Genomic DNA, 21,831 nt, shown 5'->3' with positions numbered 1-21,831 from the left:
AAGAGCAAGTTTTTAGTTTAGTTTTCCAAATTGGCCTTTTTTGGAAGCTAGGGGCGAATGAACTAAGGAAGTCTGGGAATCTGAGAAATTCTATAATTCTTCTATAAATCAAAATATCATCATCATAATACCAATAAATGCGAACACGCTCCCAAATTCACAGAACCTCTCTTCCAGCCAATAAATATAAAAATCAATTCGCTCTTGATTACTTCAGATATTATTTCAGAATTTTTTTTTTGAAAGTTTTGGTGGCCCCGAAAAGGACGCGTTTCCGTGGTTTTGTAGAAACAGATGAAGATAGGTGATTCAATATTCATCGTTCCCGCAAGAACAGTATACAAGATTTGCGTCCTTATTACCAATGCACATAGCGCACTCATATGCATCAAAGAAATTCTTCTCGTAATGCAGCCCAAGGCTGTTATATATAATATTTGTTCAACCACCACCGTTATCTATTCAATAACACATAAAATATGTAAGTAGGGGAGGTGAAGGTAAAACGGACATGTTAAGAAGAACTTCAATTATATCTTTGAAAACTCATGTTTCCCAAAACTGATGCAGTTTTTTGCAATACAATATACTGTTTTTATACCTAATTGGCCAAATATTTCACAAAAAAGTGTTTTTCAATGTTTTTTACTAAAATTAAAACAGACCGAAAAGAACAATTTTTTTTTTCGATGCGGGTAAAATGGACATGTAGTGGGGGTAATATGGACAGGTTTGTAATATATGAGTCCGTAGAGGTTTATCGATCGCGAAAGGAATAATTTTATTCAACCAAGGTCTGAACTCATCATCATGTCCGTTAAATGATGAAAAAATCGAATTAATCCACCAAGAAGTGATATCGTGCTTTTCAGCAATATAAACGGACAGACCCTCGACAATAATATATGAGAATGCTATAATATATGAGAATGCATTCTAATAATATGAGAATGCATTCTGAGGCAAAAAATTTTGCACGTCCGCTCAACACGGTAGCAAAATAGAAACTTAGGTTGGATAGTTTGCTTTCAATGCAGTAAATGAGTAACAAACATCACTCATACACCTTTTATGTTTGGAAAATTTGTCGAGAAATCTTTCGAAATTTTAAACTTACACCCCAGTTCAATACTTTGTTTTCTCGTCTCTGCCCATGGATCAATGTTATAATGAGAAAGAATTTTGAAATTTTTGAAAAATTTTGAGTAAAAGTTCAAAAAATAAAACTCATATGTTCTACAATGACATCGTTGTTGGTACAAGGAATGTAATGTAAATCCTCTGAAAGGAAAAGGAGGATCCCATACAAATGTTACACTTATTTCAACCAACCATATTAACAACTAAACATGACCATTGAAAATTCTCGGAAAACTCTGAAGGAAAATAGGAAAATTGGGAAAATTGAATTCCAAAATTTTCTACAATAAGGGTAGAAGTATCTATCATCGTAATAGTACCTATTTTGGTAATACGAGTGAGTTTTTTATTAGTTTAGAAAACATAACTTATTTTTAAAGGGTTTAATATGATTTTAAAAAATCACAAATCTTTTCTTTGTTGATTTTGGTACTTGATTCCATGCAAAACATTGTTCTTTTGTTGAAAAATGTTATCCCATCTTCATGCGTTGGGTTTTCATAAAGTTACAGCGTTTCTAAAATCACTTAAAAACATCGACTTTGCGCACCGTTCCCATAATTTTTGTAGAGTGTACAATCAACGACATAGTACAGGTCGATTATACACAGACTCGATTATATGTAATTCGATTATATACAATTTTGGACTCGATTATGTACAGTTTGGAAAAAAAAAATTTATATTCAAAATATTGCTTGTTTCAAGAAGAAGCGTAACCTTTCAACGTTAAAGTGAGTTTAAGTGGCTATTACATATCGTGATTAATTTTTGAAGATTTTGCATGAATTTTCACCAGGAATTGCTTATATCGATATTGCAGCCAAATTAAAAAAGATAGAACGGCGTCAAAGAAGAAATTGTAGAGCGGTTAAAAACTTGATTTTAATTGACAGAAACAATCTAGTTTAACATAAATTTTTAAGATAAAATTAATAATAACAAATTAAACATTGTTAACCTTTAAGTTTTCCACTTCCAAAATGTTATTAAAATCCACTAATTTAGCTGTTCCACTACTATATCCTGTACTAAATTTTCTCATCTTTCAAATGAAAGCATCAGAATCGTCTTCCGTAGCGTACTTTTTAATGTAGAGCCAGTTTTAGGCAACAGAGTCCGAAACAATAAAAAAGGTTCTATAACTCTGTCAATGTTGAAATTCAAACATATGCGTAGGGGGATCAAATAAGATCGTCTATCACCTCCTGAGATAATCTGGATAAATTTATTTTTTTCATGTGAGAAAGGTGTTTTCTGACTTTAAGGGGATGAATTACAAATCAAATTCCTCTTTTATTTTCAAAAAAAAAAAAAGAAAAATACATACAAAAAACAACATTATGACGAACATCTTAACGGCGATGCAGTAGTGGTTGGAAACGGTACGACGATAGATTTAGGAGCACGTGCAGTCGATGACCGTTTTCCGTAGAGATTTCCAAGAAGTAGAGAAAGAGATTTGTTGGCAACACTTGCCTCAACGCACCTTCATTTTTATCACGTCTTGGTCAATACATACAGACAGCGACAAGTAGATCGACATGTCACTGAGTGACTATAATGAAAAGAACAATAACACACAAAACCATGGAAATTTAAATAATTGTTATCTACTTATATTCTATTGTACGTAAAACTATAACTTAAATTTAATAGTCAAAAGCATCCAGTATTGGTAAGAGGTTAAATATTTATATATAAATTCTAAACTAGAACTTGCTGACTAGAAACTATCTAAACTAGGGCTACAACTTATTAAATATTTATGACTACGGCTACGACTATGGACTACAACTATCTAGACTAGAACTAGGACTTATAATTGTCTAAACTATAATCTACAACTAGATATACCGACGACACCACGCTTAGAATATCATACACTATAAAAAGGGAAACTAAACGTAAGTTCTAAACCTATTGTTTACCTTTGAAACTGTGAACAAATTGTATTTAGTAAATTATTTATTTCTTAGGAAATTATATTCTCGCTATAACCGGATTAAACGTCTTTTATTCGCTTCCGGACGAGAATTATAACTTCGGAAACTTCCCGTTGAAATTTATTTTCAACAAGATTAGATGGCTGAAAAACAATAAAGCCGCTGGTATCGACAATTTACCGAGCGAGCTACTAAAATACGGTGCTTACCGAAGGAGTGAATGGAAGGGATCGTGTGTCCAATCTACAAAAAGGGCGATAAGCTGAATTGCGGTAATTACCGTGCGATCACGCTGCTAAGCGCCGCCTACAAGATACTCTCTCAGATACTTTACCGCCGCCTATCACCGTTTGCAAAGAAGTTCGTGGGACAATATCAAGCGGGATTTATGGGTGTCCAAGCCACCACGGACCCGATTTTCGTGATACGACAGGTACTGCAGAAAGGTCGCGAGTTACACGTAGCCACAGATCACCTTTTCATCGACTTCAAATCAGCCTATGATACAATCGATCGGGACAAGCTATGGCGAATTATGCACGAACACGGTTTTCCGGATAAACTGACACGAATGATCAAGGCGACGATGGACCGAGTAATGTGTGTGGTTCGAGTATCGGGGATCCTTTCGAGTCCCTTCGAATCTCGGAGAGGGCTACGGCAAGGTGATGGGCTTTCCTGCTTGCTATTTAATATCGCTTTAGAAGGTGTGATCAGAAGAGCGGGGACAGACACGAGTGGCACGATTTTCCGAAAATCAGTCCAGCTTTACGGCTTCGCAGACGACATTGACATTGTGACACGAAACTTTGAGACGATGAAGGAGACCTACATCAGACTGAAGACTGAGGCCAGTAGGATTGGACTTGTCATCAATACGTCGAAGACAAAATACATGCGAGGAAGAGGCTCCAAGGAGACAAATGTTAGCATCCCACCAAGAATTCAGATTGGCGGTGACGAAATCGAAGTGGTAGATGAATTCGTGTACTTGGGCTCACTGGTGACCGCCGATAATGACACCAGCAGAGAAATACAAAGACGCATTATGGCAGGAAATCGTGCTTACTTTGGACTCCGGAAGACGCTACGGTCGAGTAAAATTCGCTGCATCACGAAGTTAACCGTCTATAAAACACTGATTAGACCGGTAGTCCTCTACGGCCACGAGACGTGGGTTATGCTCGCGGAGGACCAGCGCGCCCTTAGTGTATTCGAACGGAAGGTGTTGCGCACCATCTACGGTGGAGTGCAGATGGATGACGGAATGTGGAGAAGGCGAACAAACCATGAGCTGCACCAATTGCTGGGAGAACCACCACGTTCATACCGCGAAAATCGGCCGGCTGCGTTGGGCTGGGCACGTCTTTAGAATGTCGGACGATATCCCAGTGAAAATGGTCCTCGACAACGACCCGATAGGAACGAGGAGAAGAGGTGCGCATCGGGCAAGATGGCTCGACCAAGTAGAAGCCGGCTTGCGGATCCTACACAGACTGCATGGCTGGCGACAAACCGCTATGGACCGAGGTGAATGGAGACGACTTTTGTGTACAGCACACCCCACTGGGGCCTTTTGCTGATTAAGTAAGTAAGTAACATACAAAAAAAAACAAATGAAAATTTTTTTTTGACTCGATTATATACAGGATTCGATTATATACAATGAAAAGAAATCGAAAAATGTATATATTTGAGTCCGCGCTGTATTGCAAACTAGGGATAAGATTTAGCGGCAGAGTTTTATTTAAAAATTATTTTTGAAGTACAGGGTTTTCCAACTTCAAATTCCGAAAGCAAATTGAAATAAAACACCCTTAGAATTCGAATTTCGATGAAACTTTTATTTCAAATTAAAGTTTAGTTTATGCCATTATGTGTGAAATACAACATCATTCAAATGTCCACCTAGGGCTTCCTCGCACACCTTGATCCGGAACAGGTAATTTTCGATGACTTTTCGGCACATATGGGGCGGTATCTCGGTCATAACTTCACGAATGTTGTCTTTCAAATGTTCAAGAGTTCGCATAACCCCACAAAAAAAGTCTAGCGGGTTCAAATCGCATGATCTGGACGGCCAATTGGCATCACCAAAACGCGAAATTATGCGTCCCTCAAATTTCGTTCGCAATATGGCCATGTTGTGTGGCACGTGGCGCCGTCCTGCTGAAACCACATGTCATCCGTATTCATATCTTCAATTTGTGGCAAAAAAAATCGGTTAACATGCGGCCATAGCGCTCACCATTCACAGTTACCGTCTCGCCGTCCTCATTTTCAAAGAAATACGGCCCGATGACTCCACCAGATCATAATGCGCACCAAACAGTGTGGATTTTCTGAGCCCCATATACGGAAATTTTGGGTGTTCACATAGCCACCGAGCTCGAAATGTACCTCTTCGCTGAAGAAAATTTGATGCGAAAATTCAGCATTTTGCTGCTGTTGTTCGTTCACCCAATCGACGTATGCCCGACGCATTCCATGGTCACCACGCTCTAATTTTTGTACCAGTTGGACTTTATATGGATGTAGGTGCAAGTCCAAATGCAAAATTCGCCACAATGATGTGTTTGACAAGCCCAATTGATGAGCACGCCGTGGAATCGAAACATTCGGGTCATCCTCCACACTGGCAGCAACAGCAGCAATATTTTCGGCCGAACGCACATTACGATGATGCACAGGTTTCACAATATCCGCTACGGATCCAGTTTGTTCGAATTTACGCACTACATTAGCGATTGTGTGCTCTGTAGGCCGTCCATGACGACCAAAATCCGTCCGTAATGCTCGAAAAACATTTGCCGGTTTTTCATTATTTTTATAGTATAATTTAACAAAATTAACACGTTGTGCGATGCTAATACGATCCATATTGTAAAATGGCAGACATTCAACTAACGATATGACGCTTTGGTTGACAGCTATGTCAAATGGTTGTCAGCGCAGGGCTGTATACTTTCGGAAGCCCGAAATGGAAAACCCTGTATTATTTGAATCCTATCAACACCTATACCTGTTCCTCAGAAACGCCGATGTCAACGTTTAATGATGCTTCCTCCGTTGTATCCCTGTATCATATCCCTCCTATCCGTTCGATAAACTTTTATTTAGTGGCGGCAATACATACACATACTCTTTACAGATACACGGGCCGAAGGTTGTGCAGCCCACTGATCATTCACCAAGGGCTGAGGATTGTAACGCTCATGGCAACTCTACACGAGCTGAGGATTCTGCCGGCTAGTGACCATTCTATCCTGGATTTGTCGAGTCGAGAAAGACGCACCACGCTAGGTATGGGGTAAAGACTAGGGGGGCGTTGCTAATTAATGGTCGGCTGCATCACAATATGTGGTATCCTGTTTCGGGCGCACGTAGAGGGCATTGCAGATTGCAACATCCCAATTATGAGGACACTTGTAATACTAACCTCGAGCCGCGAGTAATCGGTTACATATTACTAACATAGTTGTAAGGCAAACATTGTCGAAATATTGAACTCCCGGCCCTGTCAGGCTGACGCCATATGAGCCTTAATAAAAATATATATTTTGGAAAAAAACGCCTTTTCAATGTGACACCGACTATTACCATAATAGGTACAATTATTACGAAACTCCAGGAACACTATTACCATAATGGGTACATGAAAGTGGCATTTTCAAGCATGTTTCTTATACAATTTAGTTAATTAATCATCGAAATAGCAGTAAATTTTATTAAAAACGGAGTGCAAACTGCTATAAAAAGTATACCTTTGTATACTTTTGAACTAAAATAGAGTATTTATTCGCCAATTTCGTCAGCATCGCGATTTGGAGCCTTCTACACTTTGAGCGTATGCATTCCCTCCCGGTCCTTTGCTTTCTGAAGAAGAGACTTGGACATATTCAACTTTTTAGCCACATCCCTTACCGAAGCATTGCAATTCCGCATAAACGCCTTCACGACACGCTTGTGATGTTGATCACTAATAGAACATCCCTTCTGACCACATTTCTCCTTCTGTTCGATGCTCAAAGTTTCGTAGTAACGTTTAATCACACGACCCACCGTTGACTGCACGATTCCGAATTGTTTTCCGGTGTCCCGAAGATACAGATAATTTACTAAATACAATTTTAAATAAAAAGAGAGAGTTGAGGATTTCACAAGTGCTTGCGCAAAATCAATTCGCAACGTTGCTTTTCGGGTGAAGCAATTGTTTCCAATTTTCGAAAAACAAACAGCGATACAACAGTATAAACAATACACTTATTTTTGACTTCATCAAAATTGGAGAAGTGCTGGTCAACCAGACCCTGTTGCATCGATCGTAAAAGATAGTAATCCGACGGAGCAATATCTGGAGAATACTTTATCGTGTCTTTGTTCGTATCGTGGCCATTTTTTCTTCAGTGTACGGCTCAAACGCATCAATTGTCGCCGGTAGAGGTCCCCCATAATTGTTTCATTCGGTTTTAGCAGCTCGTTGTACACCACACCCAGCTGGTCCCACCAAATAGACAGCATAACCTTCTGGGCGTGAATATTCCGCGCGATCGTCGATGTGGATGCATGGCCGAGGTCTCCATACGTTGCCCGACGTTTAGGATTGTCGTAATGGACCCACTTTTCATCGACAGTAGCGATTCGATGCAAAATAAACCCTTTCTTTTATGCCGTTGGAGCAGTTGTTCGCACGTGAAAAAATGGCGTTGGAATTCTCGTGACTTCAATTCATACGACACCCAATGTTCTATCTTTCGGATCATTCCCATTGCTTTTAAACGATCGGATATGATTTGCTGAGCTACTCCAAGTGTATCTGCAATTTCTTGTTGCGTTTGTGATGGATCGAGTAAAGCCTCCAATTCTTCATCTTCAAACTTTTTTGGCGGTCCAGTTCTTCGTTTTCCAAGTCAAAATAACAACTTTTGGAGCATGGTCACCATAAACTTCCACCAAAATGCGATGACTTTCCGCAACTTTTTTCTTCATATTGAAGTAATGAAATAACACTCCCCGCAAAAACACTCTCGTTGGTATGAAATACGACGTATTCGAAGTGGCAAAAAACTATATTGTTTACGCTTCAACTTTTTGACATATACTGTAGCTTTCCAACGAATATCTGGAAATTCGATTCTCTGGAATAATAACCAAGTTACGCCATCTGTTGTAAAACCGAAGAAATTTACCGGTACACCTAATATCTGTCTTAAATGTCTTAGAATTGCATAGAACGTTGAGATTTGAAATGAAAATTTGTTTTCAGATAACATGAAAATTTGTTATTTATCAAAAATTGACTTTTTGGCACTTGGTCGTTTTTTTGTCTGAAAAGTCGATTTTTGACGAACTTTTTTTTTCGAGATAACAATAAATATCGACGTTTCATGCAATTCTAAGACATTTGGCATGACATTTTTTTATGGAAACCATGATTTCCTTTACTCCCCCCTTGGGTGCTATTTCGGTTTTAAAAAAACTCAAATCTCAACGTGTGCGTCACTAGTAAATGAAGTACGATTGAGCTAATATTTTGTATAGGGTATTTTATCGTGCAAATCAATATTTCTCAGGAAGTCCCGTATGAAAAATCGATATGTCGATATGTTTTCATTGGCACCCTAAACCATACGTTTTGCCTCGTATTCAGAAAAAAAAACCCAAAAAAGTCCCAGAGTGTCGATTTTTGAGAAAAAAAAAATGGATATGACAATAGATATCGACGTTTCCTGCAATTTGAAGATATTTGGCATCAAAAAAATTTCGAAAACCCCAATTTGCTTTTCCCCCTTGGGGATTTTTCAGTTTTCAAAAGACTCAAACTTTGACGGCTGTGCAACACTAGTGAATGAAATCCGATTGAGCTGATATTTTGCATAGGGTGGATTTTCGTGGGAATCAATATTTTTAATCAAGTTCGCTTTGAAAATTCGAAGGTCACTTTTTCCCATACATCCATTGGCACCCTAATGTTCCTATAACTCAACGGAGTTCGCATTAACCCCTCGGTCCGATGGACGTAACATTCATTGGTCTCCCTGTCTCAATCTTCCTTCCTTTTCAAACTGATGACTGCAAGGTCGTGGTAAGGCGTCATGCAGAGTGTTAAATAAGTATAATAACCTCAAGCTGAAGCAATAATATCTACTATGAGCTACACTATTATAGTTAAACATCAGTAACACAACTGCGAACAGCACAATTCTAGCTTCCCAAGTATAAAAATCCGGCCATCAAATTGACCTATCGACAGACATCATTCGTTATAACAATTGATCCTAAATTGAACTGCTGTTGTTGCTATTTTAGACAGGGTGTCTAAACTGGGTACATTGACAGACACTTTCAATATGAACCAGCTGATAAATATGCACAGGAATGAGACGCACAACAAAAATAGATTAATTTGTGTGCAAACACCATTGACATCAAATTTACGCGCCGCAAACAATGTCACCTAAAAGGCTAGGTGTCTCATTTTTCTTTTGCTTATTTTGCAGTTTGCAGGGTTTGGAGGTTTGATAACAATATGAAATTATCTAATTGCTCATTAATCTGACTCTGAATCAGAGTTTCAATTTCAAGTTTGAGTGCACTTTTTATACGTATCTTTGACTGATGTACACTTGCAATAAAATTGTTTTGCGAACCGAGAGAATTTTGAATTCATTTTAATCTACAAACAATTTAATGTTCAGAGTCAAAATTCATTATTTCTAACAGCAGTGTGGTTTCGTTATGAAATGCCACACTATAACATTTCATTTCAGTTTCAGACGAAGCGAGTTGTCAAGAATATGCACTTTATGCGGTTGTTTGTTGAACATTTGTGCAGGTCTAATTTTTCTGCTGATGAATTCAACAAGATTTTAAGAAGCGAATACATAGGATTTTACACACTGTGACACACTAGTTCTAAAAGATATAATTCATCACATTTCCAATGGAAACCTCTTCTTTAATCAGAATGTTATAACAGGTCGGAGGTCGAACTTTAATTATGCCCATGTTTTCACACGTATTTAACTTTCCACTCTCACTCACCTGCTTTGCTTGAAGCCTCCGAGTCGCCAAGCTCCTGCAGTTGTTTTTGCAAGTTCAAATAAACAACACTGTAGGTGTTAATCACACCAAACAACACTCCGTTGCACAAAAACGCTCCGGCCATCACCAACCATGCTCGAGCACCCCCATCGGGTGGATCATGATGATCTGTTTCCGTGGAGACGATTTTTCCTCTCACCGTCTGACCATTCGCTGCCGATCCGTTCACAATGGTCTCCTTCGGGGTGCCACCATTCACAATTTTAACAGTTTCTGCCATTCTGATGAATGAAGTGAAGTCCTTCCATCCGTCTGAATGCTGGCGATGTAATCGTCGCCAATGTGAGCCGGTGCCGGTCACAATGTGTAGTGTTCACTGCGTCCACGATGCGTCCTAACGGCTTTAAATAGAAATTGAAACTAAGTTAGAGCTTTGCCGTTGTCGCACTCAGGGAGTATATACGCGACTCAGAACAGTTTACGTTACGCGAGACGCCACTAGCGCCTCGGGTCACTAGGAAATTTCACTATCGCATGGTTGCCAGTTAAAATGAGATATACTGTTAATGTTTTAGAAATATAACGCATCGAAATACTTCCGGCTTATTCCAAGTGGATTATTGTGGTAGTTGTCTAATGAAAGTTTTTAGTAGCATCAAAATAAATTGAACTTTGTATTCGATTTTTTTATGGTCCCACCTCATTCCCCTACAAAGGTTTGAGCGGGAGGAGTTATTTCATTGATAACAATTTATTACGGCATTTCTTTTATAGCATCACACTAACTAAATTGAAAAGAAAACGGACTAGTTACTACATGGGCTGAAAAATCCCGGGATTATCAATGAAAACAATCGTTTTTAAGCAAATTGACAACGAAAATGATCTATTCTACTTCCAGTCGTCGGCGAAAATGATATTCTACAATTCATTCGACGAAATTGCTCTTCTCGGTCTTAATCAAATAAACCACGTGAAAAACAGTCAAAATACATATTTAGACCTTTTATCCACAAATATGACCGAAGACTTCTGTGTATATGAATCCATTACTTTGCTCTGGAAAAACGAGACTTTCCACACAGTAATAGAATACTAAATTTTTAAGCAAAAAAATCAAGTGCCTGCCGACTGTGAGTATGTAGAAGTGCCGGAATACAATAAAAATAATTTCGAAGCAATTAAATGTATTCTACCTACAATAGATTGGGAACATATGCTCAGTAATGAAGTAAATGTCAACCAATCTGTACAAAATTCACGAATTTCTGAATAACATAACGTCAGAATTCATCCCGAAGAAAAGAAGACGTAGAACTCGCGAAGACATACATCCTCAGTGATTCAATCCATAAATGAAGTATTTAAAAAACCAAAAACAAAAAGGACACAAAAAAAGTATAAACTAACAAAAGCGAATCAAAATTTATTTAGTTACCACCTTATTTGTCAGAAATTGAATTCGGCCATAAATATCGCATATGAAGAATATAATCGGAATGTCGAATCTGAAGTCAAATCCTGTGCGAAGAACTTTTTCAATTTCGTGAAGTCTAAACTTTTTTTTTTTTTTATCTTCGCTTATTTTTCGTCGGCCTATTTCCGCCACTTTAGTGCCAATCACCGACATCAGGGAGGCGACTCCACCTGTTCCTACCTATCAGACTCAACAACTCATGAGCCGGGCCAACTTCTATTACTTCCGCTCCGAAGGAAGACGTAACCAGAGATTTTTCGCCTCAGAAAATCCCAACGACGCCAGCTGGTATTGAACCCAGGCCGATCGGATTGTGAGGCTGTTACGCTAACCATACAACCACTGGCGCCGTCAAGTCTAAACTTAAGAGCAATAATTTTCCATCGCGTATGCACCTCGACGAGAACGTGGGTAATATCCCGAAAGAAATATGTACTCTATTTGGATTTATTTTTTCTGGATGTCTATACCACATTCTCCGAGAAAAACCGTGACCGAAAGTACCGTTTATTTCTAACGGAATTTTCCAACGACATATCTGTGAACAATAACGCACATCAGGAAATATATAAAACACTAAAAAGTCTGAACCCATCGAAAGACCCAGGTCCTGACGGACAGTATTTATCTCATTTTAACGTAATCCTCAAGAACCTGGCTGACGAACTTATACCTCCTCTTCATTTACTATAGGTTATGTCTTTAAAAACTGTAATATTCCCAGACAAATGGAAACAATCTTTCTTAGTGCCTGTTTTCAAATCAGGCTCAAAGTCAGACATCCGTAATTACCGAGGTATTGCTATTATCTCTTGCATTCCTAATTTAATTGAATTAATTATCAATGAAAAAATGTTTCAAAAGGTAAAACGTCGAATTACATGTAGACAACACGGTTTTTTCAAATACCGCTCTACATCAACTAATCTATTAGATTTCGTCACCTTATTACTAAAAGCAATGGATAATGGCAAACACGTAGAAGCCCTCTATACGGACTTTAATAAAGCATTTGACCGAATCGACAATCCATTATTAATTGTCAAACTGGAAAAATAGGAATAGCACACAGTCTTCTGAAATGGCTTACATTATATTAAATAGAACGCGAACAAATAGTTCGTTTCCAGAACAATTATTCAAACCTCATTAAAGTCACTTCGGGAGTGCCGCAAGGATCCCATTCTGGCCCTCTTCTTTTCATTTTGTACATTAGTGACATTTCCTTTATTCTTAAGCGTATAAATGTACTCATATATACTGACGATATTAGGCTTTTTGCGGAAATTAGAAATGACAGCGACTTTGAAGCGTTCCAGAATGAAGCAAATATATTCTACACGGGTGTTAAAAAAAGCCTCTTACAACTTAATGCAAAAAAATGTAATTCAATAACATTCAGCAGAAAACAATACACACCAAATATCCCCAGGATACGAAACTGTAAAAAAATGTAGAATAGTCAAAGATCTAGGCGTCATTCTTGAATCTAGACTCACATTTATTGAACACTACAACTCAGTAATAAACAAAGCAAATGGAGTGCTCCATAAAGCGCTTTGCACATAACTTCCAGGGCCCATATACAATAAAAAAAATTATACACCACATATGTAAGACCTATTTTGGAATACTGCAGCACTGTATGGAATCCTTATATTGTCGCACACGAAAAACGCATAGAGTCTGTCCAAAAACAATATCTTTTGTATGCACTTCGTACATTGAACTGGACATCATTCCCTCTTCCCTCATACGAAGCACGCTGCATGCTCATCAACATACAAACATACAGAAATAATAAAAAAAACACTATTTTTGGACACAGCTGTATTTATTACTCAACATAGTTTCTTTCGAGCGCATAGCGAGTTTTCAACATTTCCATTCCTTTTCTGTAGTACGAAACGACTAAGTCTTCGAAATATGCCTCAGTGCCACTCTGCAGACTGCCTATTGGACTCGGGGATAAGGTAATGGATCCACGTTTCATCCATTGTCACAAAACGTCGAAAAAAGTCCTTTCGATTACGCTTCAACAACGCTAAACCGACTGTTGAACCACCAACGCGCCGCTGTTTTTGGTCGACGGTCAGCAAACGCGGCACCCATCCTTCACTTTACGATCGTTCAAAACGAGTCGATGCACTTGTTTCACGATTTCTGGATTCGTAGCCTCTTTTGGCCCTCCAGAGCTAGGTGCATCTGCGGTGCTTGCACTGTCCTTTTTAAATTTACCACCATCGATAAACTGCTGTTCTTGGAGGAGTAGAAGTGGAATAACAGTTCGTCAACCACTGCATTGATTGTTCAAGAGTTTTCCCATCAAAAAACAATGTTTGATCAAAATACGATATTCCTGTTTTTCCACATTCTTCACGAATGCTATACGAATACGAATACGAATAAACGAAATGTCGTCAAACTTCACACATAAGGTAGTGAGAGATGAACCCCTCGAAATGAATCTTGTTCATTTTTTAGTGGCGCCATCTGTTCAAAAATCCCGGAACTTTTCAGCCCATGTGAAATTTTAAATCATTTCATTTGATACCGATAATGGGGGGATTGCAAAATACAAAGTCGACCATTTTATGGCGGCGACCTTTTTGGATTTGTATGTTCCAAACTTAAGATCAATCAACCAACAGGAATAGGGTCAAATTTCTATGTATGTGAGACAACCCTACAGGTATACAAATATGCAAACAAACAGGTCAAGCTGAATGAAACCGTAATTGGCTATTTTGTGAATGCGGCCAACTTTGATTTGGATTTTTCATGATCTACTGAGTTCTACTAGTCAAGCCCTTCCATTTGATATCTATATTCAGCCATTCCATGTCAAACCGATATATTGGTTCTCATATTTTCGTGAAAAGTGGTAGATTATAGATAGACCCGTATGTTTTATATTTTTTCTAGAAAGCTAATAAAATATCTCAAAATCAGAGATGTGTTCTTTTTCGTTTATAAGTTATGATTTTTCAAATTTAACCGATGGTTCGAAAAATATTTTTTCACCTCTTTCCCAAAAACGATTTTTTTTCAAAAATTCACAAATTTTGAACTACTGTACTGATTCAGATGATTAACATACCAAAAACCACACTAGCGAAGAAATTAGATTCTAGTTGTATAGAATCAGTACAGTCGCATAGAAATATTGAACGAAGACTTAAAACGTTTTAACTTTGAAAAATCATAAATTAAAAACAAAAAAGAACACATATCTGATTTTGTATGTAATGTAATACATTCTCAGCTTTCAAGAAAAAGATATAAAAAAATATAGCGCCCTTGGTCCCGAAACCATGTAAACTATAAAAAGCAGATTCAATCAATAATCACAAAAACAAAATTTATTTTCTTCGCAAATGTAATATTTTTCCAAAGAAGTTTAGCTCATTGGCTTTAATTTGATATATCGATCATCTAAATCGGTCTAGTAGTTCAAATGTTATGAATTTTTGAGAATAGGAAGAAGAGGAAAAATTGATATTCCGAAATATCGAATAACTTCGAAAACCCATAACTTAAAAAAATAGAAAGAACACATCTCTGGTTTTGAGATATTTGTGTGGAAAATCCTTAGTTTTCTAGAAAAAATATAAGAAAACATACCGCCCTTGGTCCCGAGACTATGAAAACCATAAAAAACAAATACAATCAATAATAACAGAAACAAAATTTAAATTTTCTGCAACTGAAGTATTTTTCCTAAAAAAATGAGGCTTTAATTTGATATGTCGATCATTAGAATCGGCCAAGTAGTTCAAAATTTATGAATTTTTGGAAAAAAAAAGTCATTTTAACAATAAAGTGAAAACGAGTGTCGGATCATCGGATCATCCTGAAACGGAAATGTTAATCTCGCAAAGATACGCAAGCGCCAGAGGGAAGAATTCTCAGTACGAGACTTTTCGCAAAATTGCATGTATAATCAGCATACGCGTACATTACGAGAATCTGATCTGTAAAAATTGTATACAATTGATGGAAAAACATTGCCATCGGCTCGTTTTTTTGAAAAAATGCAGTTTTATTTAAGCTATGTAACCAACGCCAGTTTGTTGTGAAAACAGCAAATTTTAATCGCTGTTTCCACAGCCGATTGGCGTTCATCCATCAAAGTATGGGAGAATCTGTTTCCAAATATTTTCTACAACATGCCACCGTTGAGCGAAGCATGAGGTAGCATCAGGGAGAAGAGTTCTACACATTTTCCGTCTTTGTAGCATGTGTCGAGCGGGCTAACGTAGTTGAGAACCCGATTGTAACAACTATGGACAGCACCTTTTTTTGCAATCCAAAATGCAATTGAAAACATCCGTGTTGAGTAAATAATGCCGTCCGAAATTATCCGATGTAAAGCAAATACAGTTTACGTGAGAATGTTCTGAGGTTTGTTATAAGATGCGTTTCGCTGGAGATTTGGTAAGTGAGGTAAGTGAGTGAGTGAGTAAGTAAGTGAGGTTTGGAGTGAGGTAAGTGAACATCGTCAAGATGCTTTGTCCCTTGATTGATGTTGTTATTTGAAATTTGTTGTCCCTTCTCGTTCATTATATGCCATCAGAACGGATCAAAATCACATAACATCAGATTCAAATTACGTCACATCATAAGGGAAATGGTGCTTGCGCCACATAACAGTGGAAATGGCGCTTACGCCATTCCGTTTTCAAGCTTTTATGGGGTCATTTTTCCGCATTTCTATAAAACTTCGCAGTCGTTTGAAAGGGTTTGGCATTCTTTATCAATCTATAACATAAAAAATAAAATGTCAATTTTGGCGCTTGCGTCACTTTGCGAGATCACGGCAGTATAGTAGCATGTCAGAAAAAGAACCTGAAAATATTGAGAACCGGAGCAGAGGGGCCGAAAGCCCCTAAGGAGTATGGTTGTAATAGCTTTTATCTACTGTTGTTATGCAAAGAATGAAATAGATTTGAAATAGATAGAGTCAGGAATTTTCTTTGTGACCTTCTCAGGGTTGGAAAATATACCGGCTATTCGAGGGATATTAAAAGAGTTTCTCAGCGACCTTCTCAGGTTGCCAAAAATAACCTCGGTCGAGACAGTTGGAAAAAATTGAAATGTAATAGAGTGATGAATGAAAATATATCGTTCGAGAGTTTTCAAAGGAGTTTTCTCAGTGACGTTCTCAGGTCAGAATGGATATTATTTTCGAAATGTCGTTTCGCTGAATAGTTGAGAGTTTGCGTGTTCAGAATCACATCACTCACCATAGTGAATCCTGATTCGTCGTACCCATTCCCACTAACAATTTTTCCTTCCATGAGAATCGTTAGAGAACTACGTTATATTGGCTACCCTTCTGGCGGCGATTATCATACTAATATTCCTTCCCTTCCTCTGGTGACTATAAGTGTGTGGCCGGTGTCGTTATTGGATATTTAAAGCTCGAAAGAATCACCGGAATTTACACAATGAGAATGATTTGCTACTCCCAAGCGTCATTCAGTGTGTTCATTGTGCAATTTCGTTGGTTCGGGTCAATCACGAAGAGCAGCTACGAAGTGTACGGTCTACCGAAACTCAAGCTTGAGATCGTACAATAAAAGAGTTTTCGTGCAAAACCAAGAGTCAATGACATCCTTAACTTCGGCAGCACTGCTCTGTTCGTTGAGCATTTGTACGAAGCCGAAGCTGATAACGTAGAATTTAACGGGAAATCGGAATATGTCGCGTGAACGCGCAGTAAACATGTGAGAGAGAAAATGTGAAGGAATAACAACGAGCGTTGGACTCTCCGCGGGACGACGTCTGTAGTAAAACGTGTGCCGCTATGAAGTTAGAATCACGTGGAACTCGATATGAAGAGACGGGTTAATTGTATTGAATTCTGCAGCGAAAGCAGAAGCCGCTGAATCGTTTAACAAGCTAAGCCAAACGACCGACACGTTAAAAATATTGACTTGGAAATGTTTTGAAATTATTCTATCCGTTCATGTACATTAGAATGTTTTTGAGTACACTGGAACCTCGATTATCCGCGAGCGGATGATCCGCGGTGCGGATTATGCGCGCCTTCCCGGAATTATTCAGTGAGTGATAGTTTCATGCACTTTCATGTTTTGGTCATGGCTTTCACATTATCTGACCACTGATGTACACGACCTTGTAGATGGATAGTTTAATTATTTCTGTATTGATAAAACATAGTTTTCATGTTGAAATATCTTTTTTTCGTGTTTCGCACTCATTTTAGTCCTTTATTGCGTTATCCGCGATTTTCGTTATTCGCGATGAGCCAGCCGGATTATTCCGCGGATAACCGGGGTTCTACTGCACTTGCAAAATATTTGATTTCTGAAAATGAACTTATACAGGATTTTATGAAACTCGCCATCCCGCCATCAACCGAAGATTACAAACTATTTCTGCCCCAAATACTAAGGCCTTTTGATGCCTGAAAAGGACTCACAACTACTGGAAGTAGAGTCAAGCATAGACTCATATCGATTTACGACAAATTACAGAAGAACAGAATTGAATACGATAGTATACTACTTCTCATCTAGTTGAACTAGATGAGAAGTAGAAACAGACATGTTCGATACATTGATTACAAAATTACATTGATTACATTTCACAACTGCAATGTCTGAACACACACGGAAGAATAAAATAATTAAATTTAAAAAAAGTGGCTCTTATAGTCGATTACTCACAAAAAAATAGCAACCGATGGAGAGAAGCTAAATGGATCGAACAAATATGAGCGAAACTCATAACCAGTTAACAGATGAAAATGGAATGTTGGATGAATCACTAAAACAAAACAATTCGGATTTTGATTTGATTGCAGGAATAGAGCAATTCAATGACTTCATTAATGATGGTAATTTATTTTTAATTTTTAATGATTTCATAAAACGTGTTTAATTTCAATCTATTATAGGAAATCATAGATTTTTTATGAATTTACAAAAATGGACTTCTGAATATCAGCACTCGAAATTGTTGATGTTCGATGAAAGTAACAACGGCAAACATCCCTTATAATGAAACATGCAGCAAAACGATAATACATAGGACCGGAATTCGAACCCACATTGGATCAGTGTTCACCAAACATCAATCTGTGCTATTTTAAACATTTATATTCCACTCCCAACACAAGTAAATTTAATAATTATTATTTTTACAAATTTAAATACTCATATATAAAAATGGCGATTCGTGAGGCTATAATAAACATTTTACGAAAATATTTTGCGCCATTTGTTTTTTTCTATGTTTGTAATTGATCGTATATGAGTATGGCAAAAGTCGTATTAGATGCGTTGACAATTCATGAATATATTCATATTAGATCGCAATTCAATTTCAACATAATCGCTATTATAGCCAGTCAAAGTTGCATATTCATCCAAACAAATTCGGTAAGCATTTGCCATGTATGTATATGGCCTCCACTTTTCATGCATATGTCGGTTAGGCGCATTATATGCCAGCAAACATTAAATCGCATAACAAGCGTATATATAACATCATATGCCCTAAAATTTGGTTGGCATATAATGCGCCTAACTGGCATATGCATGCAAAAGTGGAGGCCATATACATACATGGCAAATGCTTACCGAATTTGTTTGGATGAATATGCAAGTTTGACTGGCTATAATAGCGATTATGTTGGAATTGAATTGCGATCTAATATGAATACATTCATGAATCGTCAAAGCACCAAATACGACTTTTGCCATACTCATATACGATTTATTACAGACATAGAAAAAAAAAGCAAAATATTTTCGTGAAATTTTCGAGTCAAGCATAGACTCATATCGATTTACGACAAATTACAGAAGAACAGAATTGAATACGATAGTATACTACTTCTCATCTAGTTGAACTAGATGAGAAGTAGAAACAGACATGTTCGATACATTGATTACAATTAAAAACATTCCAAAATATCGATGTATTGACAAAGCATGGAACACATAAGTGAACCAACGCTCTAATACATACAAAGAAATTCACCGGTAATCCTATTACACAACACAACCCAAATGCCGAATCAGCGTTTTACCTGAACGTAACCAAATGTCAATTATGTATTTTCTCAGAACTTTCAACATTTATGACACACGAGAACGACACACATTTTTGCCCAAAGCGTCATGAAGGTTTAGTAACACCAAAAACTTACTATCTTATCGCGATTCTTGATTTCATAACAAAGCTTCAATCAAAAAATTCTGACGAGGCTGCACGTGCTTCACGGTTGCTCTGCAGTTCACTAAAGCGCAACTACTCACCGCGTAGAAAATTCTCCGCTGCAAGCTGGAAACGATAACACGGGCATGGATACCGTAGTGTTTTGGTTTCAGCCGAGTCGTTGCCAACGGTTATACGAAATGAAAATTCTCTCACACCACCACCATTCACCATTTCACCCACTGAAAAACTGCGAAACATTCATTCCATTGGCGCGCGAAGTCGCATGCTCGTGAACCTGATGCAATAATCGTTTGCGGTTGAATCAGCCTTCTTCGCGTTAGAACTAATTTAAAATTGATCCCAAGCTAACGCTTCGATTGGTTACTTATCAAATGGCATACTAGAGAAAAGAAAAAAAGGTGCAAAGTGCATGAGGGCACACGAGTTCAAATATTTTAACTCATCAACCGCAATGATGGGAGGCATTTCACCGGGAGTCACAATCGTACTACTCTTCTTACACTACTATCCAACAACGTGTATCAGAGCTGTGGGGCTACCAATAATCTTTTCAGACGTCTTCCGAGAGAGTGAAGTAAAGTGATAATTAGACCACAAAGCGCGTTAATTCGCGCTATTCAGGGCCCCGGAATAGTGCATAATCACGGGAATATATGTGGCATCGGAAGCACTTTTTCGGCACCGATTCACTATCAATTTGTATGCGCTAAGGAGGTTTCAGACATACTGTTTCCGGAATTTATTTGATTGAGTGGATGAGTTGGCAGGGCATGAGAATACAATCGAGCAGAAACGTTCACGTTTCTAGCAGATTGTCGATCTTCAACTCATCGTAAAAAAAGAAGTACGCTTTATGTGCAATTTAAGGTGCCAATCGCATTGTTTGACGGAAGACTGAGTATAAAAATAGGGGAAGTGGAAGTAAAATAACCACTCTAAGGAATATGTCCATTTATTGCGTCCCCGTTTTTCGAAAAATATTGTAGTTAAGCTAGTTATTGTTCAAGAGAGTAAAAACCTTTTACTATTAAAAGAAACAAAATAAGTACATTTTTTATTGTGAGAAAAAAATATTTTAGAATCGAATATTTTATAGTTTGTGGTTGTACACCAACCGATTCGATAACACTCGTGTTGATATTTACTTGTGTGAATTTTATCCCTCTCCTGATAGCAATGGAACCCCATCTCCTCTTTCGTTGTCACAGCTTCTTCCATCCGCTCGGACGCAATTGTAGTTGGGGTGGTAGAAAGCATTATTCGGTTTTAGCCAAGTTTCAGTAACTGTAGCGATGTTATGTTTTCAGAGAAAATAGAAGAATTCAACTCGTTTCTGCAGGATTGACCTGCCGTTCCAATTGACTATGTTGAGACGATCGGTATTATACCTGGTACAAATACTTCAATATCAACTCCGAAAGAGCCATCAATTGCTGTTGCCTGGAGTGGCATCCACTGAGGCGAATAAACATATCCCTCTCGAAACAGAGGAATTTGGAGATAGTGAACAGATTGTCACTGATGGATTCTTCGACGAGAGCGGGTGCACCGTCTCTGGCGGTGGATTAAACTTGCGCGTAGTTGTTGTTTTGATGACTGCTGGATCACCCGCCTTGATGGAGGCGTTTCATCTCCTGTGTGTCATGGAAATGAAGAATTCGTCATACGTGCTAGTGCTGCACCAAGTTGTTTTTTCCTTTTCTGTAACTCTTGAAGGTAAGTTTTTCTTGCCAGACAATTTCGGAAGATGGCCGCATGAATAGCACCGCAATTTACACATTTGATTTGTGATTTATTGTTGTTATCGTCGTTCAATTCTGCTTTTTCGGCAATGGGCATATACTAATAAGATGCTCGCTACCACATTTCACACACTTAGGAAAGATATTGCAATTACTCGAACCGTGACCAAAAGCTTGATAACGATGGCATTGCGCTACATCATCGGGTCTTCTGACGAAAAACCTCCACGTTACAGCAACGTTGAATAAGGCTTTTGTTTTCTTTAGC

At 38.0% G+C, this 21,831-nt stretch overlaps 1 protein-coding gene across 2 annotated transcripts in view; it reads right to left on the bottom strand.

Annotated features, from left to right (window-relative positions):
- LOC129775625 (monocarboxylate transporter 10) overlaps positions 1-20,068 on the bottom strand; it is a 37,230-nt gene extending 17,162 nt beyond the window's left edge. Inside the window, exons 1-2 of one of the 2 annotated variants that reach the window (XM_055780584.1) lie at positions 19,899-20,068; positions 10,131-10,531 (exon numbers count right to left, since the gene is read on the bottom strand). In XM_055780584.1, coding sequence (XP_055636559.1) covers positions 10,131-10,410 — 280 coding nt within the window. In that variant the 5' untranslated portion in view covers positions 10,411-10,531; positions 19,899-20,068. The other variant, XM_055780585.1, reaches the window with a different exon arrangement.
- Between the last annotated feature and the right edge of the window lie 1,763 nt (positions 20,069-21,831).

Source organism: Toxorhynchites rutilus, chromosome 3 (genome assembly GCF_029784135.1).
Source record: "Toxorhynchites rutilus septentrionalis strain SRP chromosome 3, ASM2978413v1, whole genome shotgun sequence".
Lineage (NCBI taxonomy): Eukaryota > Metazoa > Arthropoda > Insecta > Diptera > Culicidae > Toxorhynchites > Toxorhynchites rutilus.
The sequence above is the reverse complement of the archived record's forward strand: the minus strand, read 5'-3'. Positions and strand labels throughout refer to the sequence as shown.